Source organism: Bufo bufo, chromosome 7 (assembly GCF_905171765.1).
Source record: "Bufo bufo chromosome 7, aBufBuf1.1, whole genome shotgun sequence".
Taxonomy (NCBI): domain Eukaryota; kingdom Metazoa; phylum Chordata; class Amphibia; order Anura; family Bufonidae; genus Bufo; species Bufo bufo.
In genome coordinates this window covers 142,392,679-142,420,177 of record NC_053395.1, presented here as the reverse complement: position 1 = coordinate 142,420,177, position 27,499 = coordinate 142,392,679, and the positions used below count along the sequence as shown (strand labels likewise).

General features: G+C 46.8%; 1 protein-coding gene across 2 annotated transcripts; it reads left to right on the top strand.

The window, feature by feature from the left end:
* Window positions 1-352: 352 nt before the first annotated feature.
* MAIP1 (matrix AAA peptidase interacting protein 1) lies at window positions 353-26,257 on the top strand. 2 transcript variants are annotated; one of them, XM_040440949.1, is made up of 5 exons: window positions 353-745; window positions 11,847-11,918; window positions 15,971-16,097; window positions 20,178-20,277; window positions 26,052-26,257. In XM_040440949.1, exons 1-5 carry the CDS (start codon window positions 464-466, stop codon window positions 26,128-26,130), a joined length of 660 nt encoding a protein of 219 aa, XP_040296883.1. In that variant the 5' UTR covers window positions 353-463; the 3' UTR covers window positions 26,131-26,257. The 2 variants fall into 2 exon arrangements, with proteins under 2 accessions (XP_040296883.1, XP_040296882.1); XM_040440948.1 differs by having other exon boundaries at window positions 356-745; window positions 20,127-20,277.
* The last annotated feature ends 1,242 nt before the right edge of the window (window positions 26,258-27,499 follow it).

Genomic DNA, 27,499 nt, shown 5'->3' with positions numbered 1-27,499 from the left:
GCGCGGTGATCGGATGGATGTTCTCAGCTGGACACCGGCCGACACTGCGCATGCGCTGGGAGCCTCACCACCGGTTAGGGAAGGGAAAAATTACAGGCCAGTGCTTTTTCCCTACCCTAACCGCTGGTGAGGCTCCCAGCGCATGCGCAGTGTCGGCCGGTGTCCAGCTGAGAACATCCATCCGATCACCGCGCCTGCGCACTGGCCCGTAATGTTTTCCCTACCCTAACAGCTGATGAGGCTCACGGCGCATGCGCAGTGTCGGCCGGTGTCCAGCTAACTGCTGTGAAATTTCCCTACCCCGTCGTTACGCGCCTGCGCGGCTCACCTCCTCACGTCATGTCCAGTGCAGCCGGAAGTGACGAGTATAGGGAAGTCTAACGAGGTAGGGAAATCTAACGGAACACTGGCGGACCTCTCCGTGAGGTGAAGGTTTCCGGGGGAATACATTAGAGAGCGCACAATGTTGCGTTCGGTGTTCCGGTTGTCTCGGATTTGTGTCAGGTCACCGAGATGTCCGCCGTCACTTGTTACCCTCTTGCGGCCGCCGGTCATTCATCAGTCCTCGGGTCTCTACTGTGGGACGCGGGGGCTCAGCAGTCAGAGCCCGGGCTCCAGCCGGGTAGTAGTTGTCGGTGTCCCGAATCCCATCATCTGGTTTCGGACTAGAATCTACTTCTTCATTATCAGAACCTACCTTGACCGGGACTTCAGCGTAGAAGAATTTACTGACGGGGCCAAGCAAGTGAGCAGGGGGGCGGTTGTACCGGGGCAGGGGGGCGGTTGTACCGGGGCAGGGGGGCGGTTGTACCGGGGCAGGGGGGCGGTTGTACCGGGGCGGGGGGGCGGTTGTACCGGGGCAGGGGGCGTCCTGCTCCTCTTTGGGTGGAATTGTGCCTACTCCGGACCCAAGTCTCTATGTCTTCACTGCAGCCAAAAAGGGCAGATATTGGCAGACGTTTTACATGTTTAGTGTTTTACATCACTTTTGTAGTGTAATATTGGCTAATTATTAACTTGATGTGGGTCCTACTGCTGGGACCCCCAGTGATAACGAGGACAAGGGCCCTAAAAAAAAAAGCGGGGTAAAACTGCTGCCCGCTCCCCTTCACAGGCAAATTCATTTTGTTTGTTTTTTTACCCAGTTAGAAAAAAAAAAAGTAAAACCGTTAGCATTTTTTTCCCATGCCGCGTGCAGTTTTATGGCTTTTCTAGTGCATTTTTCCCCTACTGTTCTCTATAGAGAAGCTTACAATTACAGTGGTAAGGCAGCTATACACCCCTAAATAATCCAAGCTACTGACAAAAAGAGAGGGATGTTAAAAAGGACCAAAACAAAAATCTTTATTTAGTCGCAGGGATGTGGGGGTAAATAAATAAAACTACACTTTGTTACTACCCTACAACACCGTTGTTCACACAGGCTTGGAAGGTATTATCATCCTAGTCACAGGGTAAGGGTCACCATAAACCCTGGGCTAACCTATACCCCAACCAATCTAGACAACCAGTGGTGCAAGGTCTATCTCATGAACAGCTGGTCTGTAGCTGATACATAGAATATGCCCCCAGGGAGCAGGCTGCAGTAATACAAAGGCCCTATCTGACCTAGGGCTGCATGTCTAAGTACTGGTACAGCTCTACTAGGTACGGATTTACGCGTTTCAACATCTGAGACGATGTCACATCAGGAGCCCATGCTGTAACCAAAATTACGTCTGTGTTTGAATGTACATAGGCATAATAGGTGCGCGGTCCCTCTCTCAGGAATCACGCTCCGGCGCTATGGTGGCCGTAAAACGGCCGCTCATGCGCTGGCTATTTAACGAGGGTAGCTCCACCTACCCCCGCAAGTGAACTGTAAGCGGTCCGAGCCATGTAACATGGGTCGACAAAATGTCACGTGACCCGCATGGATCGACGCGCTGTCATAGAGGGGGAGGAGCCGCTTAGAGACAGCGCTCTATCGGTCAGAAGTATCCAGCTGCAACCGGGGATTGAGTAGGGTTTCCCTGTTACTGCTCAAAGCATGATCGTATGCCTGTCTCAGAGTGTTCTCTGGGTACCCCCAGATTTTGAATCTTGATCTAAGGTCACCTGCAGCCACCTGGAAATCTCGAATAGTAGAACAGTTACCAGGGCTGTGGAGTCGGTAGATAAATGTTCCGACTCCTCAGTTTTATGTACCTCCGACTCCCCGACTTCGACTCCTCTGTATTAATATGCGAATGTATTTTATACATTCCTTGAGCGAAAGAAACGCAACCTACCACAGGACTACTGGCTGGGAAGCCAACAGTCTACTGTATTGCACAGTTTAAGCAAAAGACAAACACAATGAAAACAAATTTTATTTTTATTTTTTTATTAATCAAGTGGCTGGATAGTAGCAGCAGGCATTTCTCCTTTGTGTGCTTATCTGCTGCTGAAGATAGGGCAGTGGGGGGATCCAGGAAGGGGCATTTATTCTAAAACATGATTTTCCTATGAGAATCCCATAGTCATGTTTAAAGTTTAAGCTAACAATCGGAGTTTACACGTTTTTATAGCCTTAGCTGAATGACAGCAGTTTTTCCAATGGTTTACAGCTTCAGTCTTGAACTATTGACTACCCATTCCCTTCACTTATACAAGTGTCACTAGTCCTGCAAAAAACATATTTACTTAATCAGTTATCAGTGAGAGGCTAGGTTAACCATGGACGCTGCGTTCCCTGTAAAAGCAGAACACAACACAATGGAAAGTATAAGTATTGCCGCTCCTTAACTGTGCGTTGCGTGCCATATAGTGAAGCATATGAAAAGCATGCTTCTTCACGGTCACTTAACGTGTTCGTTTTGCGGTTACGTGACGCACTGCATGCATTGGTCTTTATTCTTACAGTAGAGAAGTCATTAATTATAACTTTTTGTGAATTGGGACATTTAAACTTGCTTTTTTTTTAAATTCCAATCTAAATTTAGTAGGAGTCGTGCATTGTTTGCTGACTCCGACTCCAGGTACCCAAAATTTCCCCCGACTCCTCGACTCCAACTCCACAGCCCTGACAGTTACGACGAATTCGCAAATATTGTCCTTTCGGGATCCCCTGTTTCAGGGCCCTTGGGTGACAACTACGCCAGTCCAACAAATTGTTGGTGGCCGTATTTTTCCGGAAAAGGCGTGTGCCTATGTCACCATTTTGATCTTTCAAAATATTGAGATCCAAAAATGTGGATCTCAATATGTGTGCTGTCCGCATTTGCGGAGCGCGGCCCCGATCTTTGGGGCTGCAGCTCCGCAAAAAGATAGAGCATGTCCTATTCTTGTCCGCAGCTGCAGACAAGAATAGGCATTTCTATAGGGGTGCCGGGCGGGTGTGTTGACGTGTGAATGGAGCCTTAGTGTGTATACAACATCGCTGTCGGTCACTGATTTCACCTCCCCTGTGAACAATGAAATCAGAAATAGCACAGATCTAAATGTATAAAATACAAGTTTCACTGAATCTTTTCCCATAAAACTATATATCAATTTAGGGGTGCACCGAAATTCCGGCGGCCGAAAATGGGACTAATCCATTTCGGCCGATATTGGTACATATCGGCAGAAAATATGGGGTGTGGGATTTGTCACCCACCAAGTACCGTATTTTTCGCCCCATAAGACGCACTTTTTCTTCCCCCAAAATGGGGGAGAAATGCCCCTGCGTCTTATGGGGCGAATGCTTGCCGTTTTACATCGCAAGCTGCGATGTAGGAGCGGGGACTCGGGGAGGGACTGGGAGGAGGATCTGGGGGCTGGCAATAGCGGCAGGGCAGTCAGTGTAGTATAGCCCCGCCGCTCCGTTATACTAATATAAGATGTCATATTCATTTATTGGTTATTAAACATGCCCCCTCAGTCCTATTACTACCTTACATCCTAATTGCATCTGTAGAATTCAGGCGGGCGGCAGCGTAACTCTTGTCATGTGCCTGAATGAAGCCGGCGGCGCAGGCAAGTGACGTCAGTGAGAGACGCGCCGGCCGCCCGGCTTGGGCTGCCTGAATTCTACAGAAGCGATTAGGATGTAAGGTAGTAATAGGACTGAGGGGGCATGTTTAATAACCAATAAATTAATATAACATCTTATATTTGTATACTGGCGGCAGCGGGGAGAGGGGGGGAGGCGGGGGCGATCTGTGGATGGCACAGTTATGGGCTGGGGGGGTCTGTGGATGGCACAGTTATGGGCTGGGGGGGGTCTGTGGATGGCACAGTTATGGGCTGGGGGGGGTCTGTGGATGGCACAGTTATGGGCTGGGAGGGGGGTCTGTGGATGTCACTGTTATAGGCTGGGGGGGGTCTGTGGATGTCACTGTTATGGGCTGGGGGGGGGTCTGTGGATGTCACTGTTATGGGCTGGGGGGGGGTCTGTGGATGTCACTGTTATGGGCTGGGGGGGGGGTCTGTGGATGGCACTGTTATGGGCTGGGGGGGGGGTCTGTGGATGGCACTGTTATGGGCTGGGGGGGGGGTCTGTGGATGGCACTGTTATGGGCTGGGGGGGGTCTGTGGATGGCACATATATAACAGTGCCACCCACAGATCCCCCCAGCCCATAACAGTGCCATCCGCAGATCCCCTCCTGTAACAGTGCCATCCGCAGATCCCCTCCTGTAACGGTGCCATCCGCAGATCCCCTCCTGTAACGGTGCCATCCGCAGATCCCCTCCTGTAACGGTGCCAGCCACAGATCCCCCTGTAACGGTGCCAGCCACAGATCCCCCTGTAACGGTGCCAGCCACAGATCCCCTTGTAACGGTGCCAGCCACAGATCCCCCTGTAACGGTGCCAGCCACAGATCCCCCTGTAACGGTGCCAGCCACAGATCCCCCTGTAACGGTGCCAGCCACAGATCCCCTGTAACGGTGCCAGCCACAGATCCCCCTGTAACGGTGCCAGCCACAGATCCCCCTGTAACGGTGCCAGCCACAGATCCCCCTGTAACGGTGCCAGCCACAGATCCCCCTGTAACGGTGCCAGCCACAGATCCCCCTGTAACGGTGCCAGCCACAGATCCCCCTGTAACGGTGCCAGCCACAGATCCCCCTGTAACGGTGCCAGCCACAGATCCCCCTGTAACGGTGCCAGCCACAGATCCCCCTGTAACGGTGCCAGCCACAGATCCCCCTGTAACGGTGCCAGCCACAGATCCCCCTGTAACGGTGCCAGCCACAGATCCCCCTGTAACGGTGCCAGCCACAGATCCCCCTGTAACGGTGCCAGCCACAGATCCCCCTGTAACGGTGCCAGCCACAGATCCCCCTGTAACGGTGCCAGCCACAGATCCCCCTGTAACGGTGCCAGCCACAGATCCCCCTGTAACGGTGCCAGCCACAGATCCCCCTGTAACGGTGCCAGCCACAGATCCCCCTGTAACGGTGCCAGCCACAGATCCCCCTGTAACGGTGCCAGCCACAGATCCCCCTGTAACGGTGCCAGCCACAGATCCCCCTGTAACGGTGCCAGCCACAGATCCCCCTGTAACGGTGCCAGCCACAGATCCCCCTGTAACGGTGCCAGCCACAGATCCCCCTGTAACGGTGCCAGCCACAGATCCCCCTGTAACGGTGCCAGCCACAGATCCCCCTGTAACGGTGCCAGCCACAGATCCCCCTGTAACGGTGCCAGCCACAGATCCCCCTGTAACGGTGCCAGCCACAGATCCCCCTGTAACGGTGCCAGCCACAGATCCCCCTGTAACGGTGCCAGCCACAGATCCCCCTGTAACGGTGCCAGCCACAGATCCCCCTGTAACGGTGCCAGCCACAGATCCCCCTGTAACGGTGCCAGCCACAGATCCCCCTGTAACGGTGCCAGCCACAGATCCCCCTGTAACGGTGCCAGCCACAGATCCCCCTGTAACGGTGCCAGCCACAGATCCCCCTGTAACGGTGCCAGCCACAGATCCCCCTGTAACGGTGCCAGCCACAGATCCCCCTGTAACGGTGCCAGCCACAGATCCCCCTGTAACGGTGCCAGCCACAGATCCCCCTGTAACGGTGCCAGCCACAGATCCCCCTGTAACGGTGCCAGCCACAGATCCCCCTGTAACGGTGCCAGCCACAGATCCCCCTGTAACGGTGCCAGCCACAGATCCCCCTGTAACGGTGCCAGCCACAGATCCCCCTGTAACGGTGCCAGCCACAGATCCCCCTGTAACGGTGCCAGCCACAGATCCCCCTGTAACGGTGCCAGCCCCAGATCCCCCTGTAACGGTGCCAGCCCCAGATCCCCCTGTAACGGTGCCAGCCCCAGATCCCCCTGTAACGGTGCCAGCCCTCCACTGATCCCCCTGTAACGGTGCCAGCCCTCCACTGATCCCCCTGTAACGGTGCCAGCCCTCCACTGATCCCCCTGTAACGGTGCCAGCCCTCCACTGATCCCCCTGTAACGGTGCCAGCCCTCCACTGATCCCCCTGTAACGGTGCCAGCCCTCCACTGATCCCCCTGTAACGGTGCCAGCCCTCCACTGATCCCCCTGTAACGGTGCCAGCCCTCCACTGATCCCCCTGTAACGGTGCCAGCCCTCCACTGATCCCCCTGTAACGGTGCCAGCCCTCCACTGATCCCCCTGTAACGGTGCCAGCCCTCCACTGATCCCCCTGTAACGGTGCCAGCCCTCCACTGATCCCCCTGTAACGGTGCCAGCCCTCCACTGATCCCCCTGTAACGGTGCCAGCCCTCCACTGATCCCCCTGTAACGGTGCCAGCCCTCCACTGATCCCCCTGTAACGGTGCCAGCCCTCCACTGATCCCCCTGTAACGGTGCCAGCCCTCCACTGATCCCCCTGTAACGGTGCCAGCCCTCCACTGATCCCCCTGTAACGGTGCCAGCCCTCCACTGATCCCCCTGTAACGGTGCCAGCCCTCCACTGATCCCCCTGTAACGGTGCCAGCCCTCCACTGATCCCCCTGTAACGGTGCCAGCCCTCCACTGATCCCCCTGTAACGGTGCCAGCCCTCCACTGATCCCCCTGTAACGGTGCCAGCCCTCCACTGATCCCCCTGTAACGGTGCCAGCCCTCCACTGATCCCCCTGTAACGGTGCCAGCCCTCCACTGATCCCCCTGTAACGGTGCCAGCCCTCCACTGATCCCCCTGTAACGGTGCCAGCCCTCCACTGATCCCCCTGTAACGGTGCCAGCCCTCCACTGATCCCCCTGTAACGGTGCCAGCCCTCCACTGATCCCCCTGTAACGGTGCCAGCCCTCCACTGATCCCCCTGTAACGGTGCCAGCCCTCCACTGATCCCCCTGTAACGGTGCCAGCCCTCCACTGATCCCCCTGTAACGGTGCCAGCCCTCCACTGATCCCCCTGTAACGGTGCCAGCCCTCCACTGATCCCCCTGTAACGGTGCCAGCCCTCCACTGATCCCCCTGTAACGGTGCCAGCCCTCCACTGATCCCCCTGTAACGGTGCCAGCCCTCCACTGATCCCCCTGTAACGGTGCCAGCCCTCCACTGATCCCCCTGTAACGGTGCCAGCCCTCCACTGATCCCCCTGTAACGGTGCCAGCCCTCCACTGATCCCCCTGTAACGGTGCCAGCCCTCCACTGATCCCCCTGTAACGGTGCCAGCCCTCCACTGATCCCCCTGTAACGGTGCCAGCCCTCCACTGATCCCCCTGTAACGGTGCCAGCCCTCCACTGATCCCCCTGTAACGGTGCCAGCCCTCCACTGATCCCCCTGTAACGGTGCCAGCCCTCCACTGATCCCCCTGTAACGGTGCCAGCCCTCCACTGATCCCCCTGTAACGGTGCCAGCCCTCCACTGATCCCCCTGTAACGGTGCCAGCCCTCCACTGATCCCCCTGTAACGGTGCCAGCCCTCCACTGATCCCCCTGTAACGGTGCCAGCCCTCCACTGATCCCCCTGTAACGGTGCCAGCCCTCCACTGATCCCCCTGTAACGGTGCCAGCCCTCCACTGATCCCCCTGTAACGGTGCCAGCCCTCCACTGATCCCCCTGTAACGGTGCCAGCCCTCCACTGATCCCCCTGTAACGGTGCCAGCCCTCCACTGATCCCCCTGTAACGGTGCCAGCCCTCCACTGATCCCCCTGTAACGGTGCCAGCCCTCCACTGATCCCCCTGTAACGGTGCCAGCCCTCCACTGATCCCCCTGTAACGGTGCCAGCCCTCCACTGATCCCCCCGTAACGGTGCCAGCCCTCCACAGATTTCCCCCCCGTAACGGTGCCAGCCCTCCACAGATTTCCCCCCCGTAACGGTGTCCGTCATCCACAGATTTCCCCCCCGTAACGGTGTCCGTCATCCACAGATTTCCCCCCAGAACAGTGTCCGTCATCCACAGATCACCATTAGTTCCAAACCCACCAAACACACAGCACACCTTTTGGTTAAAAATATTTTTTTTCCTCCCCAAAAACCTAGGTGCGTCTTATGGGCCGGTGAGTCTTATAGGGCGAAAAATACGGTAATATGATTTATTAAATTCATGAAAAAGAATTATTAATAAAATCATTAAAAAAAAAAGTATTTTAAAAGTATTTGGGCAAAAAAGCGGTTTCGGTTTTCGGTCAAGGGCATCCTGAATTTTCGGTTTCGGACCAGAATTTTCATTTCAGTGCACCCCTAAATTATCAATATAACATGCTGCCTGCAGATTGTATTGTGTTTTGTGTGGACAGGTCTGGTTTAAAGGTTATGTACACCTTTTGGAGGCAATTTTTGTTTATGATTGCGTTTTATTCATTTTTGGCTAAAAATCATATTTTCAATTGACCTTTATTAAAAGTCACTGTGTGATTGGTAATTTCACTTTGTGCCAGTCATCTAATAACCCTTATCTATAAACTACTGAGAGGTCATAAACACTTATTTAATCCACATTCTTATCAGTAAGATAAGAACTAAGCTATGATGAGTGTTTATAAGGTCAGAGAGCAGAGATAAGGAGTCCGTCTGCCGCCCAGATGACGGAAAGGACAGAAAATCCAGAGAGTGCTACTAGAGCAACTCAGTTATGTACAGAAAAAAAATTCCATATTTTTTAATAAAGACCAATTGAAAAAATGAGTTTTTAGCTCAAAATAAGTACAATGCAATAATAAAATAAAATTGCCCCCGAAGGTGTATATAGTCTTTAAATCAGTTTGAGGAAAACCAATGGCAGATCATTAGGCTGAACTGTCTGCCACTGAAAACAGTGTGTTATTGATGGTGGAAAGGCCACCAAAAACATGCCAAATACCACTGGCTATTTTAACCCTTCCCTATTGACTTCAGGGGGAATAGCTAAGGCTACTTTCACACTCGTGTTTTGGTTTCCGTTTGTAAGATCCGTTCAGGGCTCTCACAAGTGGTCCAAAACGGATCAGTTTTGCCCTAATGCATTCTGAATGGCTAAGGATCCGTTCACAATGCATTAGTTTGCCTCCGTTCCGCTCTGGAGGCGGACACCAAAACGCTGCTTGCAGCGTTATGGTGTCCGTCTGACGTTGCAGAGTCAAACGGATCCGTCCTGACACACAATGTAAGTCAATGGGGACGGATCCGTTTTCACTGGCACAATAGAAAACGGATCCGTCCCCCATTGACTTTGAATGGTGTTCAAGAAGGATCCGTTTTGGCTATGTTACAGATAATACAAACGATCGGTTCTGAACGGATGCATGCGGTTGTATTATCTGAACGGAAGCGTTTGTGCAGATCCATGACGGATCCGCACCAAACGCGAGTGTGAAAGTAGCCTAAAATACACTTCAAAGAGGTACAATGCCACTTATTAAGTGTATTTGAAATTACCTGCGTGAAAAGAAAGACCATGTGCACAAGGTTGTGTTCCCCCATTGAAATCAATGGGAAGCTGCTGGTGGCAGTTAATAGTTGTTTTACACAAAAGAATACACCACATTTTAGCAGTGTGAACCTAGCCTAATACAGCCATCTGAATGCAACCAGAAGTAGGATTGGGTGATATACAGGTATCTACATACTGCGGTATCATGGACAATGGGGGCATATCTCTAGGATATGATCCCATTGTCTTAAATGTGCGGGTCCCACCCTGGGACCCGCACCTATATCGAAAACAGAGCCCCACAAGGTGGTGGCTAATGGACTCCGGTCCGGCTCCCCATAGAAGTGAATGGAAGCGTACTGCGTGCGCGGCCCCCGCTCCCATTCATTTTCTATGGGGCCGACGGAAATAGCCGAGCCAGTGCTCGGCTATTTTCGCCAGCCCCATAGAAAATGAATAGGGGGCGCATGCGCCCTCCTTCACTTGAGGGGCTCTGTTCTCGATATAGGTGTGGGTCCCAGTGGTGGGACCCGCACCTATAAGACAATGGGGTCATAATTATCTTGGTATTTCGGTGACATCATAGGGGCGGTCGCGCTTGGCAGCTCTGACCACATCTACAACGGGCGCCGTATAGGCGAGTATTGCCGTGTTATGTGTACCGATGCACATTACACGTCTGCTGCACACATAAGTCAGTATGTGTCACAGCGCTTATTGAGCAAGAGGCTCGGAGAGCACAGACTAAGGCCGAATGCACACGGCTGTGTTCCGCGGCCGAGAGCGGTCCGTGGTATGTCGGGCTGGATTCCTGTTCAGAGCAGGAGCGCACGGCGTCATTGGTTGCTATGACGCGGCTGCTGTACAGTAATACACTCGTATACATCATACGAGTGTATTACTGTAGTGCAGCTGAGGCATGAAGCGCATGGCGTCATAGCGAACAAATGATGCTGTGCGCTCCTGCTCTGAACAAGAATCCAGCCCGGCATACCATGGACCGCTCTCGGCCGCGGAACACGGCCGTGTGCATTCGGCCTAAGGCCCCTTTCAGATGACTGAGCTCCATGCTCTGGACTCGCAGTGCGAGTATGTGGCAGCTACCGTCCTGACCTCCCAGCACTGACGGGGTCATATAGCATTATATTGATTTATGATGCTATGTAACCCTTACAGTTCTGGAATGTATTGTATAACACTGACATAATGCTGTCAGTGTTATCCAATACATTCCAGACCTCTAAGGGTTACATAGCATCGTAAATCAATATAATGCTATGCAACCTGTGCTGGGAGGTCAGGACGGGAGCTGCAGCATACTTGCGCTGCGAGTCCAGAGCATGGAACTCGCTCGTCTGAAAGGGGCCTAAGAGTGGTGACGCTGTTGAGTGAAAGCCCTATTCACCGCTCATTCCCTGCCCTGGTCCTCATTACATTGTATTGGACAATGGGGCCACAAGGAGACATTACTATAATATATGGGGGCAACACGGAGACATTATACAGTATGAGCCCCATACAGTCTCCTTGTTGCTCCCACAAAGCATATACAGTAATGTCTCCTTGTGGCCCCCTAAGAAAAAGTATATTAGAGAAATTGTCCCTGTTCCACTTGCTACCCATTAGCAAAAAAAAAAAAAAAAAAGACAGTTCCACTTTAACACTAACACTGGGTTCAGACCTGAGCGTATTTGATATGCGCGTTTAACGCGCGTTTTTGTCCATAGTCATCGCGCGTATTACGCGCGTTTGTGTGATTGACAGCAGTGTCCTATGGCCGCAAACGCGCGACCAAACGCCCCAAAGAAGCTCAAGAACTTGTTTATGCGTCGGGCGGTTTTCAGCGCGTTCGAACGCGCTGTAAAACGCGAAAATGTGAACCAGTCCCATAGGGAAGCATTGGTTTGCATCGGTTATGCGTTTTACAGCGCGTTCGAACGCGCTGTAAAACGCGCAAGTGTGAACTTAGGGTCAGTGAATTTACCAGCGTTATAACTTTGGTTGTAGATCCACTGCGTTATTTTGCTAGCTTAAAGATTGTATATTTTTATTCCTCAGGCCTTCTCATTTGTATCCAGACTGTTGTCCCAGTGCAAATTTGAAGCATTGGAAAATCTTGTGGCCAGCGAGGTACGTGCACTTCTTTATTGTTGCTTTCTCTGTGTTCCTTGGCCTTCATTGATCTGTCTAAGTGATTTCATACAGATGCTTCATGCACAGTGATACCAAAGACCGTTACTAGAATCTTGATGCACCCATCATTCATTGGGATTGGTAGTAGGAACTGGAACCCTCTAATGCTTCAGTACAGACATATAGTAACTGAATAGTTCTGCCCACATATCGTCCTTGTAAGTTTTCCATACAGTGAGCAGTACAGTGCCGTACTGTTGGTGCACATGATGGGACTGGAATAAATTGTCAGCAGTGTCTAACAGCAATTAGCAGACCTCTGTGCTGGCCTCTTTGGCTGTATAGGGGCAGTGACAGGGCTGCTTTGACAGCACCTTCCTCTGCGCTGCTGTCATTAACCGATTCATCTTTACTATCCTTGCTTTCTTCACATTCCTATGTAGCCACAAATACCAGGCCTTACTCCAGCTTTTTGCTCGATAAACTTGTTGTCATTGGCCTAGGAAAGGCTAAGAGAAGGCTGCGACACTACTGCGAGTGCCGCTGCCTCCTCAAACAGCTGATCAGTGGGGGTCCCAGGTGTCAGACCCCACCGATCACATATTGATGACCTATCCAGAGGATAGGTCATCAGTTATAAAGTCTCAGGAAACCCCTTTAACGTAAGAAAATTAAAATCAGATGTCCTATAGTACATGCCAATCTCTTACTAAACTAGTCGTGAGCAAATCAAGCTTCAGATCATAGATCCAAAGTCAATTCGTTCAACAAAATCGATGTCTCCGTACAGCATCAAAATGTATTGGCTTCGCGGAGCCAAACTTCATTTCACCTGCAGTCACACGTAACTTCGGTGAATTATTTCTGTAGTCATTTCTGCATCTTTAAAAACATTTAAAATTATGAATCCAAAATTGGGTTTGGTACCAGCTGAGAGACAATACATTTTAATGCTGGACAGAGACAGCATTAAAATCAAAGTTGTTGAGCAAATTGACTTTTGATCAATGACCCGAAGCGCGATTCGCTCAAGACTAGTCATCAGTAATAAAGTCTCAGAAAACCCCTTTAGCGTAAAAAAAATTAAATCAGACATCATATAGCACATGGCAATCTCTTTCTAAGGCCTCTTTCACACGGGCGAGTTTTGCACCTGAACGCATTGCACCTGCACTAATTCCGGACCCATTCATTTCTATGGGGCTGGTCACATGAGCGGCATGCTCTATTTTGTGCGTTTTTCACGCAACGCAGGCCTCATAGAAGTGAATGGGGCTGCGTGAAAATCACAAGCATCCGAAAGCAAGTGCGGATGCGGTGCGATTTTCACGCATGGTTGCTAGGAGATGTTCGGGATGGGGACCTGATCATTATTATTTTCCCTTATAACATGGTTATAAGGGAAAAGCATTCTGTATTCAGAATGCTATTATTTTCCCTTATAACCATGTTGTAAGGGAAAATAATAAAACACCTAACCCAAACCCGAAATTCTGTGAAGAAGTCTGGGTTCGGGTCTGGGTACCAAACATGCCGATTTTTCTCACCTGCGTGCAAAACGCATTAAAATGTTTTGCACTCGCGCTGAAAAATTGCGCATTTTCCCGAGACGCACCCGCATCCTTTCCGGCCCAAATCAATGACGCCCGTGTGAAAGAGGCCTAAGGCCCCTTTCACACGGGCGAGTATTCCGCGCGGATGCCATGCGTGAGTTGAACGCATTGCACCCGCACTTAATCCTGACCCCATTCATTTCTATGGGGCTGTGCACACGAGCGGTGATTTTCACGCATCACTTGTACGTTGCGTGAAAATCGCAGCATGCTCCTCTTTGTGCGTTTTTCACGTAACGCAGGCCCCATAGAAATTAATGGGGTTGCGTGAAAATCGCAAGCAAGTGCGGATGCGGTGCGATTTTCACGCACGGTTACTAGGAGACGATCGGGGTGGTGACCCGATCATTATTATTTTCACTTATAACATGGTTATAAGGGAAAATAATAGCATTCTGAATACAGAATGCATAGTAAAATAGGGCTGGAGGGGTTAAAAAATTTTTTTTAACTCACCTTAATCCACTTGCTCGCGCAGCCCAACTTCTCTTCTGTCTTCTTTTTTTGCTGTGTGCTGGAAAAGGACCTGTGGTGACGTCACTCCGGTCATCACATGGTCCGTCACATGATCTTTTACCATGGTGATGGACCATGTGATGACCGGAGTGACGTCACCACAGGTCCTTTTCCTGCACACAGCAAAAAAGAAGACAGAAGAGATGCCGGGCTGCGCGAACAAGTGGATTAAGGTGAGTTATTTATTTTTTTAACCCCTCCAGAGCTATTTTACTATGCATTCTGTATTCAGAATGTATTATTTTCCCTTATAACATGGTTATAAGGGAAAATAATAGCAATCTACAGAACACCGATCCCAAGCCCGAACTTCTGTGAAGAAGTTCGGGTTTGGGTACCAAACATGCACGATTTTTCTCACGCGAGTGCAAAACGCATTACAATATTTTACAATCGTGCATGTTCCCGCAACGCACCCGCACCTTTTCCCGCAAATCCCGTGTGAAAGAGGCCTAACAAAGCTAGAACCAGCCCTGTACTGCACATGGATCCAGAGATATCACCATTCATTGCTGCAATTGCTCTTCTAGATTTATATCAAGCTGGCAGCTTAGTGAGGTGGACAGAGAAATGAGATGAACAAACAGCAGGAGGCACTATACATATAGGGGGAGAGTTATCAAACTGGTGGGGGTTGTTTTGTAATTAAAAATGTAGTAGTTTATCAAACTGGTGTAAAGCAGAACTGGCTTAGTTGCCCATAACAACCAATCAGATTCCACCTTTCATTTTTCAGAGCTCCTTTGGTTGCCATGATTTCTAAACCAGTTCTACTTTACACCAGTTTGATAAATCTCCCCCCATAGATTTTATTGAATAACTCGGTGGCTATATTACATTTCTAATTACTTTCAATTACAAAAGTATTCAGATCCAAGTGCTGGTTTGAAAATTACAGAATATATTTTTTGTGGGACAACCCCCCCCCCCCCCCCCCATTAATACCTTCTACCCCCGTTGATTTTTTATTTAAATTTTTTTTTTTGCACTGCCTGCTTTTCCAGAGCCATAACTTTTTTATTTTTCCATTCATGTAGATGATTGAAGGCTTGTTTTTTGCGGGACAAGTTGTACTTTCTAATGGCACCATTTATTCTTTAATACAACATAGTGGGAAGGTGGAAAACAAATTCCAAATGGGGTGAAATTGAAAAGAAAACTGTTCTGCCACAGTTTTATGGGTTTTTTTTCTACTGTGTTCCCTATGTGGTAAATCTGACCCATGACCTCCTTGGGTCAGTATGATTACAGCGATATCACATTTATGTAGTTTTTCTTGTGTAAAAAAACACAACATAATCTGTAGATTTTATTCATACTATTTTAGGACGTGTGTATCCAATTTTTTCAGAGTTGAAGTGATGAAAAAATGGTGAATCTGTCATTTTGATTCCCCCCCCCCATTATCCTCTTCGCCTTTATCTATCTACTTATATTGATCTGATTTACATCACTTCTCATCTACCTCTCAATTTCTCAGTGCTCATCCTATATATATTTATTTTTTATTCAAACTTGTGAGCTGTGTATCCATCTTCATCTCTGATTAGGGATGAGCGAATCGACTTAGGATGAAACATCCGAAGTCGATTCGCATAAAACTTTGTACCTCCAGCTTAGAACCGAATCCGAGTTCGGGAAATGTGTTTTTACAGTATAAATTAATTTCTAAAGTTATTATACGAAGTCTCCCGAGACATTGCAAAGTAATAACTTCGGCTCATCGGAGCCAATACATTCTAATACTGTACGGAGCGCTCGCTCCTTACAGTATTGAAACTAAATTTTATGCGAATCGACTTCGGATGTTTCATCCCTATCTCCTATCATCACATTTACATTTCTGGAGATGTGTGGGAGAAACTCGGGGGGTACGTTTGTAATGCCTAAAAAGTGACTTCTTTATTTTTTCTGCTGTAGATCCTTAAAGACTTGAAGGAAAAATGTTCAGTGCTTACTGACAGCTGCAGAAATGCTCTGGCTGCAGAGTCTGATGAGATTATGTACTCTTTTCCTGGAGATGTGGCTATTTATTATGATGATGACGGTACGTGTGAGGCACAATATGAATTGTAAGTGTCATCTCGTAACCTTTACACGACCATAGGTGTCCGCTCATCTAACACATCTGGTGGAAGAGGTGTTTTCACAAGTGCTGATCTAGCGAAGTAAAAACATTTAAGTAAAACATGTATAACTGTAACCATATCTATTACAAATGTATACATTATTTGGAATTTAGTATGTGTACCTTGGTATTCTAAATTCAGAATGAAAATTAGTTGTTACTGATAACTGGACATGTTTGGAAATTCTATTCTGTTTTAATTTACAGTGAAAAAGATGCATAATTCCAGATACACCCTGCAAATAAAGAAAAGTACCACACAGTCATTATAGGTGGTTTTCCAAGCTTTTAACATACCTATGACCTACATAGAAATATAGAATGTGTCAGCAGATGAGAACCATTTGGCCCATCTAGTCTGTCCAATATACTGAATACTATGGCCCTATCTTATATGAAGGATGGCCTTATGCCTATCCCATGCATGCTTAAACTCCTTCAATGTATTTGCAGCTACCACTTCTGCAGGAAGGCTATTCCATGCATCCACTACTCTCTCAGTAAAGTAATACTTCCTGATATTACTTTTAAACCTTTGCCCCTCTAATTTAAAACTATGTCCTCTTGTAGCAGTTTTTCTTCTTTTAAATATTCTCTCCTCTTTTACCTTGTTGATTCCCTTTATGTATTTAAAAGTTTCTATCATATCCCCTCTGTCTCGTCTTTCTTCCAAGCTATACATGTTAAGGGCCTTTAATCTTTCCTGGTAAGTTTTATCCTGCAATCCATGTACTAGTTTAGTAGCTCTTCTCTGAACTCTCTCCAAAGTATCAATATCCTTCTGGAGATGTGGTCTCCAGTACTGGGCACAATACTCCAAATTAGGTCTCACTAGTGCTCTGTAGAGCGGCATGGTCTAAATGGTCAACATAAGATGCCGCCATCGCTCAGAAGTACTTTTGCATTTTTTTCACACTAGCGGCATGGACCTCCGGCAGGCTAGTCCATCGGGTGAACAGCCTGTCGGATCTGTCCTGCCGCTAGTGACCGTGTGCCCCCGGACTGCCGCTCTGTCCCTATTGACTATAATGGGGGCGGGGGCGGAGTTCTGGCGGAGTCACGGCAGCGCACGGCGGGAGGCTGCAAGAATAAAACTACGACATGTCAAACATTTATTCCGACAGCCTCTTGGTAGCCTTACTGAGGGTGTGATCCTTTAGCTCCTATTCTGGACTTTTCCTCTATTTCCAGCTCTTTGCATGCCCCTATGATACAGGGTGTAAGATAGTGCTGTAATTTTTACAGTCTTCACATACAACACAGATTTGCTACTGAGAAGCTGTTCTGATCACGGATAGTGCAGGATCTTCTGCCCAGCATATTACAGACATCCCCTCCAGAGATGGGGAGCAGTGGAGATAAGTGTGAACTCCTGTTCTACAGGGAGGAAGAGATAACCAGTGCTCATGGAACTGGCCCGTCCCCTTCCCCGTCCACAATTTTAGGCCTGGTGCGAGCAGGGCGAAGTCGCAGATAGCGGTGCAACTAACCTAATTTAGGCTTATTTCAGTATAGTAAATGACCCCCTAAATGCAAACCCGTGTGACTGCATGTGGCTTAGACAGGCATTCAAGCTGCATTAATAAATGACAAATCACACTCCATTTAAACCAAGAGCACACCAACATTGGAAAATCATTTTAATATTCTTGACTACATTCATGTAACTTTCCTGTAAACAAAAACTTTGTGGGGAAAAAAAATGCTATAAAATGATGGCTAATGGTACTTTCACACTTGCGGCAGGACGGATCCGACATGCTGTTCACCATGTCGGATCCGTCCTTCCGCTATTTCGCCGTGCCCTCTGTCCCCATTGACTACAATGGGGACCGGGGCGGAGCTCCGGCGCAGCACGGCGAAAGCCGCCGGACTAAAAAGTCGGACATGCAGGACTTTTTAGTCCGGCGGCTTTCGCCGTGCACTGCCGTGCTGCGCCGGAGCTCCGCCCCCGTCCCCATTATAGTCATGGGGGACGGAGTGGCGGCACGGCGAAATAGCGGAAGGACGGATCCGACATGGTGAACAGCATGTCGGATCCGTCCTGCCGCAAGTGTGAAAGTACCCTAATAATTGCAGGTGCATCTCAATAAATTAGGATATCATCAAAGTTAATTTATTTAGTTATTCAATTCAAAAAGTAAAACTCATACATTCTATAGATTTATTACACACAGAGATCTATTTCTAGTGTTTATTTCTTTTAATGTTGATGTTTATTGCTTACAGCTATTGAAAACCCAAATGCCAGTATCTCAGAAAAGAAGATTACATAAGACCAATAAAAAAAATATAAGCTCTCAGTACTTGGTCAGGGCTCCTTTAGCACGAATTACTGCATCAATGCGGTGTGGCATGGAGGCCATCAGCCTGTGGCACTGCTGAGGTGTTATGGAAGCCCAGGTTACTTTGATAGCAGCCTTCAGTTTGTATCCATTGTTGGGTCTGGGGTCTCATCTTCCTCTCTATGGGGTTTAGGTCAGGTCAGTTTGCCGGCCAATCAAGCACAGTGATACTGTGGTTATTAAACCAGGTATTGGTACTTTATTTAGTGCGTGCAGGTGCTAGGTCCTGCTGGAAAATTAAATCGGCATCTCCATAAAGCTTGTCAGCAGAGGGAAGCATGAAGTGCTCTAAAATGTCCTGGTAGACGGCTGCACTGACTTTGGACTTGATATAACACAGTGGACCAACACCCAGCAGATGACATGGCTCCACAAACATCACTGACTGTGGAAACTTCACACTGGACCTCAAGCAACTTGGATTGTGTGCCTCTCTGCTCTCCCCCCCAGACTCTGGAACCTTGATTTTCAAGTGAAATGCAGAATTTACTTTCATCTGAAAACCGGACTTTGGACCACTGAGCAACAGGCCAGTCCATTTTCTCCTCAGCCCAGGTAAGATGCTTGTGTCTCTGGTTTGACCACAAGGGATGTGACAGTTGTAGCCCATGTCCGGGATACATCTGTGTGTGGTGGCTCTTGAAGCACTGACTCCAGCCGCAGTCCACTCCTTGTGAATCTCCCCCCAGATTCTTGAATGGCCTTTTTCTTGACAAACCTTTTAAGGCTGTGGTTATCCCTTTTGCTTGTGCACCTTTTTCTACCACGCTTTTTTCTTCCTCTCAACTTTTCATTAATATGCTTGGATACAGCACTCTGTGAACAGCCAGCTTCTTTAGCAATGACCTTTTGTGGATTACCCTCCTTGTGAAGGGTGTCAGTGACTGTCTTCTGGACAACTGTCAAGTCAGCCGTCTTCCCCATGATTGTGTAGCCTACTGAACCAGACTGAGGGACCATTTAAAGGTTTAGGAAACCTTTGCAGGTGTTTTGTATTAATTAGCTGGTTAGTGTGACACTGTGGGGGGAACTTATCATGAGGGGATAATTTGAAGTCAGTTTTGCTTGAGTCTGTGTTGGTGTACTTTATGCCACATTCATAAAATGTCTCATGTTACTTGATAAATTTGTTTTATCCTTAAACCTAACACCCACATTACAAAACTGGAGTAAGTGATCTAAAAAAGCAAAAAGTCGCAAAATGTTGCCCTATTTTTGTGACTTTTTGACACCAGAATTCTGGAGTGAAGGTATGATAAATCAGGGCCCGTGAGTCTACAATATTGAACTTTCACAATATTTCTCAGATACAGACTTTTGGGATTTTACTAGCTGTAAGCCATAATCATCAGCATTAAAATAAATAAACGCTTGAAGTAGATCAATCTGTGTGTAATGAATCTATAGACTGTTTCACTTTTTGAATAGAATAACTGAAATAATAAAAATTTCTGTGACATTCTAATTTATTTATATGCACCTAGAAATTTACAATGCAGAGGGTGAATCATTTCTATTTCATGCTGGTCAGTCTTTATATGTTTATTATAGACTAGTATACAGAGTGAGATGCTAAGCATTTTGTTTGTTCTTTTTCGTATAGGAAGGAAATTTGTCAGCATACTCATGCGTTTTTGGTACATGTCGCATGCAGATATTCCTGATGAGGAGCTAGAAGGAACAAAAGTATTTCAAGTAGTAATGGGGAATGAAAATGTCCAGGACCAGAAACGTATCCTCACCGCAAACTACGAGTAAGAAGTCTTCTAAAATAATTATGAATCACTGTTCTATGCTTAAAGCAGGTGCCATATGAAGACATCCCCTTTTGTCATCAGAAAACGGCCTGACAATCAACTGTTATGCTGTGTAAATCAGAGCCAGTCCAGTGAACAGTATGGGCTCACCGATTTATATGGGTGCTGTATGTCATCACAACCTTTGTATGATTCTGCCAGACTGTGACCTGAGCAACTTTACCCCGTCCCGATGGTTCCAAGTTGTACTTTTCTAATTAATTTTTCTCCACTTTTCTGGAGACTAAGTATGAGATGCAAGGTATTTAGAGAAGGCTAAATTAACTCATACCAATACTGCCTTAGGGCACATCAGGCTGTCCGTTGCCAAAAAGCAGCCCTGGCACACAAACCTCACCAGCTCCCATACAATATCGACCTCTCCAAGTTGTGGAAATATCATTATGTAATGAGTGCTTTATATGCTAACACCCCTTACTACTCTCTTAAATCTGTAAGCCACACCATCAGTATAGGACGGAGAATAAAAGTGCAGCATAGAAGGATAGGTGTGCACTCCATAATTCACTCAGGGACAAGTGTATGCTACCACTCTAAAGCCACCAATGATACCACCATACAGTGACCATATAGTGGTCAGATACCAGGTATATACAGGCGCTTTGCAGAATATTATTGCACTGGAGACTATACAGCAGAGTAAAGCATTGATCAGATGCAATGAGATACAGAATATAGAACAGTTAGAGGACCTGTCACTACTCCTGACATGTCTGCTTTAGTAAATGCTTGTATTTCTCATGAAATAATTATTATGCATAATCTTTTCTTAAAACTCTGAAATGTGTAGTTCCTGTGTGTTTCCTCCTGGAAATATATGCATACATTGACAAATGAGTGTTACTATTCTATTGTGTCCCTACACAGTCTGCAAGTGTCCCATTATTGTTGACAGGATCAGGCAATGTAGGGGCACATCCTGTTGACAAGGTCATTGGTAACACTGATAGTTGTCAATTCGGGCTGGGCTACACAGTTGTAGGTCTCGCGATTGCATACAATGCAGTGTCTTGCTTTGTACAGCCGCAGTGTTTCTATGGTTCACATCAGTTGCCTACATCACAGAAAGTCTACAGATAAGCCATGTTTTAGTCATACATTTCCAGGAGGAATAACTGAGGAACACCACAACATTATAATTAAAGATGCTCCAGAATTATTCTATCATAGAGAAAACAGTACATTGATTTCCTATGATAGAAAGGAGAGGTGACAACTCCTCTATAAATCCAGCTTGTAGGTGACTTATTTTGATATTTTCTTATTGACTACTAAATTAATTCAGACCCCAGTAAACAAGATTATTCAGACCCCAGACCATATTAAAGAAATTTATTCAGACCACCTTTTAACTTATGTTTAAGTATACCTTAGACTGTAAAATCGGTCATGTAAAACTCAGATATTTAAAGTGGACCTGTCACCGCTCCTGACATGCCTGTTTTCATAGCTTCATTCATTCCCCATGTAATGACAATTCTGGAGCATCTATTCTTATATCTGTATGTTGTGTAATTCCTCTATTATTTCTACTAGAAGTTATTTGCGACTAGACCCGCCGCCGCAGATCTGAACACAGCGGCGGGGCACAGGAGCTGATGGTTCTCTGCCACGACGCCAATGTTCTTCTCAGCAGCGCAGTGGAGAAGGAGTCTCTACTCCCCCCCTGTGCTGCTGCCGCCAATAAGAAGAGAGACGGGAGGAGGAGGGGAGGGGCTGTGGCCACTGCGCCACCAATGAAGATAACTGACCTGTTAATACAAATACAGGATGCGGGTGCTGGAATCAAGTGCGGTACCTGAGGGGTTAAATGCAGCGGATCGCAGCTCCCTGTCATAGAGGTCGGGTGCCGGCTATTTGATTCCGGCACCCGCCTCCTGCATTTGTATTATAAACATTGGTATAATAAACATTGGTGGCGCAGTGCCCTCTCCCCCCCCCCCCAGTATAATAAACATTGCTGGCGCAGTGCGCCCCCCCCCCCCCCCCCCCCCCCCCGTATAATAAACATTGCTGCGCAATGTGCCCCCCACACCCCAGCAGTATAATAAACAGCAGTGCCAATGAGGGTTAAAAAAAAATTAACTCACCTTCTCCAATTGATCGCGCAGCTGCCGGTCTCCTGTTCTTTCTTCAGGACCTGTGGTGACGTCACTGAACTCATCACATGGTCCGTTACCATGGTGATGGATCGTGTGATGTACAATGTGATGAACACAGTGATGTCACCACAGGTCTTTTGACAGGTCCTGAAGAAAGAACAGGAGACCGACAGCTACGCAATCAATTGGAGGAGGTGAGTTAATTATTATATTTTTTTTTTTTTAACCCTCAATTGACCTACTATGCATTCTGTATTGAAGAATGCTATTATTTTCCCATATAACCATGTTATAAGGGAAAATACCACAGTGAATAGACTTTCATCCTAGCAACCATGCGTGAAAATGGCACCGCATCCTCTCTTGCGGATGCTTGCGATTTTCGCGCAGCCTCATTAACTTCTATGGGGCTTGGGTTGCGTGAAAAACGCACAACATAGAGCATGCTGCGATTTTCACACAACGCACAAGTGATGCGTGAAAATCACCGCTCATGTGCACAGCCCCATAGAAGTAAATGGGTCCGTATTCAGTGCGGGTGCAATGCGTTCACCTCACACATTGCACCCGCGCAGAAATCTCGCCCATGTGAAAGGGGCCTAAGGGTGAATAGGACAAGGGTTTTCAAGCCCCAAAGGGGGCTAATAGTAAGTAAAAAAAAAAAAAAACACAAACACTAAGGCTACTATCACACTTGCGGCAATGTGATCCAGTGGGCAGTTCCGTCGGAACTGCCTGCCGGATCCGCCGATCTGGATGTGACTGAAAGCATTTGTGAGACGCATCCGGATGCGGATCCATCTCACAAATGCATTGCAAGGACGGATCCGTCTCTCCGTTTGTCATGCGGACAGACGGATCCGTCTTGTATCTTTTTACACATTTTTACCGCATGCGCAGACCGGAAGGATGGATCCGGCATTCCAGTGTTTTAAATGCCGGATCTGGCACTAATACATTCCTATGGGGAAAAATGCCGGATCCGGCATTCAGGCAAGTCTTCAGTTTTTTTTCGCCGGAGATAAAACCGTAACATGCTACGGTTTTATCTTTTGCCTGATCAGTCAAAACGACTGAACTGAAGACATCCTGATGCATCCTGAATGGATTGCTCTCCATTCAGAATGCACGGGGATATGCCTGATCAGTTCTTTTCCGGTATAGAGCCCCTGTGACTGAACTCAGTGCCGGAAATGAAAAATGCTAGTGTGAAAGTACCCTAAAATATTAAGTTTAAATCCCCCCTTTCCCAATTTTACATATAAAATATATAAACCATAAATAAATAAACATTTTACATAGCGCTGCGTCCGAAAAGTCTAAACTATTAAATTATTAAAAAATATCTCCTATGCGGTGAGCGCCGTAACAGAGATAAATAAATAAAAACCATGCGATTTGCCATTTTTTAGTCACCTTGTCATCCCTAAGAATAGGATAGGACTGTTCTATTATGGGCCGAACGTTTCATAAAATGCAAAATGCACGCAGCTTTTTTTTTTTTTTTTTTTTGTGTGGTATTGAGTATCGCAATACTTTTTTAGGGTGACGAAAGCGAAATTTTGGTATTGAAACAACCCTATGCCGATCTGATCGGCGTAGCGTTGTCACGATACCAAAATTTCTATTTGGCGACTAAAAATGTAATTTGGCTCCTAAATTTTTCAGTTCAGGAGCCAATGGCTACTACTAGGTATTTTTTTTAGTCTGGAGCACTGTATATACACGCACACTGCATGTACGTACCTTGCCCCAGTCTGCATGAATTAAACAGAGGAGCAGACCCCTGGATGCTGAATGGCAGAGCAGCTCATGTGTCTTTAGTTCAGAAACAGTCCACAGCAGAGCAGGAAGGCTGCCCCAGGTGCTACCCCTGCACTGAAGCCTCTGATTGCTCACAGACCATTGCTGTGTGACTGGCAGGCTGTTTAACCAATAAACATGGCGAGTGGCTGAAAACAAAGACTAAGCAGATAGGCCAGGAATATTTATTTTACATTAATTTTGATTAAATTGCTCCTACCAATAAATAGGTGGGTGTCTACCTTACCTACTCCAAGTCCCAGCTGTTTTTGCACAGGCAGGAGATGGGAAGGCTCTTTGTACACCTCCGTCTTGTACCTCCTCCTCATGGAAGACCCTGCAGCTTAAAAAGGACCTGTCACCACTCCTCACATGTCTGTTTTAATAGCTACATGCATTTTCCACATATTAACAATTCTGGTGCATCTATTCTTCTGGCTCTATGTTGTGCCATTTCTCTATTATTTCTACTATAAGTTATGGATACATTGGTTAAAGTCTGCAGTAAGGGTAGAGAGGGGTGGTAACCAGTTGGGGGGGGGGGGGGGGTGTACCTGCACAGACTGAAATTGGCAGCACTGATTGGCTAGAGTGAGTCTGTGCAGGTACACCCCCCCCCCCCCCAACTGGTTACCACCCCTCTGTACCCTTACTGCAGACTGCTAGCAATTCATTCATAACTTCTAGTACAAATAATAAAGGAATGGCACAACATACAGACATAAGAATAGATGCTCCAGAATTGTTATTACACGAGAAATGCATTTAGCTAATAAAACAGGCATGCCAGGTTTGTTTTTTTTCATTGAAAATGTTGCCAATACGTTGAAATGGTTTTATTCACATTTCTGTGTATGGCATGTACAAAAAGAACCATATCTGTTTTCATCCCTTAGAGCTGAATGGGTTGAATTTTTTAATTGCATATTCCATATTTGCATGGTTCACATTTGGGTGTTTGTTCCATCAGTTTCAGCAACTTAACAAAAAAACACAAAAAAACGAACGAAACATCACAAAAACTGACAAATTTATATATCTAAAAAAATTATTCATCTGAAAGTTTGAATGTGCCCTCGTAAAAAAAAATTTTTTAGGCTACTTTTACAATTGCGGTAGCCTTTTCTGGCAGACTTTTCTGGTGGGGGTACATCCTGCCGGATCCGTGCTACCGCTAGTCCACCATGCCGCCGGAAGTCTGCTCCGGCCCCATCACTATAATGGGGGCAAGCCGAAGGTCCAGCCGCAGCACGGCAAACATGCCGAGAGGCGGCCAGAATAAGGGTCCATTCACACGTCCGTTTTTTCTTTCCTGATCTGTTCCGTTTTTTCAGGAACAGATCTGGACCAGATCTGGACCCATTCATTTTCAATGGGTCCTGGAAAAAATCAGACATTGAGCTGTCCGTTTTTTTCCAGGACCCATTGAAAATGAATGGGTCCAGATCTGGTCCAGATCTGTTCCTGAAAAAACGGAACAGATCAGGAAAGAAAAAACGGAAGTGTGAATAGACCCTAAAAACGCAGCATGCTGTAGTTTTATTCCGGCCACCTCTCGGCATGTTTGCCGTGCTGCGGCTGGACCTTCGTCCCTCTCCCATTATAGTGATGGGGCAGGAGCGGACTTCCGCTGGAAAAGGCTACCGCAAATGTGAAAGTAGCCTAAGTTTCATATTTGGCATCTCTAACATGAGCTTGGGTTGTGTATATGTTGTGACATCTTGCTGCACTGAGATTTATCATTCTTGTGTAAATGCAGCTTTAGCTAATTATTTCTGCCTCACCTATTTATTTTTGGCATTCCAGGTTTCGCAGAGAATTTACCAAAGGAGTAAAACCAGACTGGATTATCACACGCATTGAACATTCAAAATTGTTAGAGTGACGGGACAATGCCAGGGGTCTTTGTCGCTCAATGTCATTTGGTATTTCTTTTCGAACACAATCGTACCTTTGGATATTACGTTCTACTTTAGCTTTGTTTGCAATTAAAGGTTTAATTATTGAAAATATTTTGTGACTGCTCACCTAGTTGCTAATGTGGAACGGGTGCTCCAGCCAGTATAGACACAACCTGACTATTAAGTAAATAATATTAAAAGGTTATGGATTGGTTGTGCACACCTCATATGGAGTATAGCATATGTAACAGAACTTGTTTAGGTAGGTACTAAATATTTATTGTACACAAATTAAAAAAGGTTGTATAAAAACACTTAATAGCTGAGCAATGTCTCAACAGAACATCTTCATATTTGATATCCGTGATAGAGGTTCAATCCCAAGCGTGATTTTGGATGCAATCTATAAGTATATTATAAATATAAAAATATATCAAAATAAAAAATAAACATAAAAAATATTGGTTGCAAGTGAGTATGTGTGGTTCACACTATCACCAAAAATTGTGACCTGTAAAACAAGGGTTAAACAGTAGATCCCCTAGATTTTGTGTATATAGTGATATCACTCATTAAAAAATGCAATAAAAATGGCATCAGCTGTATATTGCAAACGCAGTAGGGAAATAATAAACCGCAATAGGAGTATGATTCCTATGGTGAACTATGCCCAGCAGATCTGCAGTTGCGCTCACTACACCACAGTGAATAGTAGCATTCGATCCAATAATAACAGATTTTCAAGAAAACACCATATATTGGAGAAATTATCAAATTGAATAACCACAGTAGTCAATGGAGGAAATAATGGTCGACCGTTTTGCGGCAGTGAGTCAACTGTAGTTAGCCATACTGTATTGGACATTGTTGTGTCCAACAGTATTGTAGTTTTGATCCAACAGTACTGTTAGTAAGAGAGATGTAGTTCCTCCAAAAAGACAGCACTAATCAGAAAACCGCACTGTGGTATAACAAGGGTTAATTCATTCAACAGGCCTGTCCAGCTTTGTTATAATCTCAATGTATTGAGGTTAATTACTTCCAAATAGGTTGCTGTGTATCTTCCTTCCAGATATATTACAATTGTATCAATATGTTGGAACTTATCACCTGCCGTGTTCCTTAAATATAGGTGCCGTTGTACGGTCCTATGATCTCAGTCAATAGAACGGCTACTTAGTTCACCTAAAGGTTGATTATATCTGCTACTCAGTTAGTGGATTCCGATCATAGATTCTATAATAGACGGCTTAATAGTTCCACTCTGTACACTTTGTCTCTGTGGCCGCGGCGTCCCACGTGCTCACGGAGGCGACGGTGCTTGTACCTTTCAGAGTGTCTTTGTAATGTGGA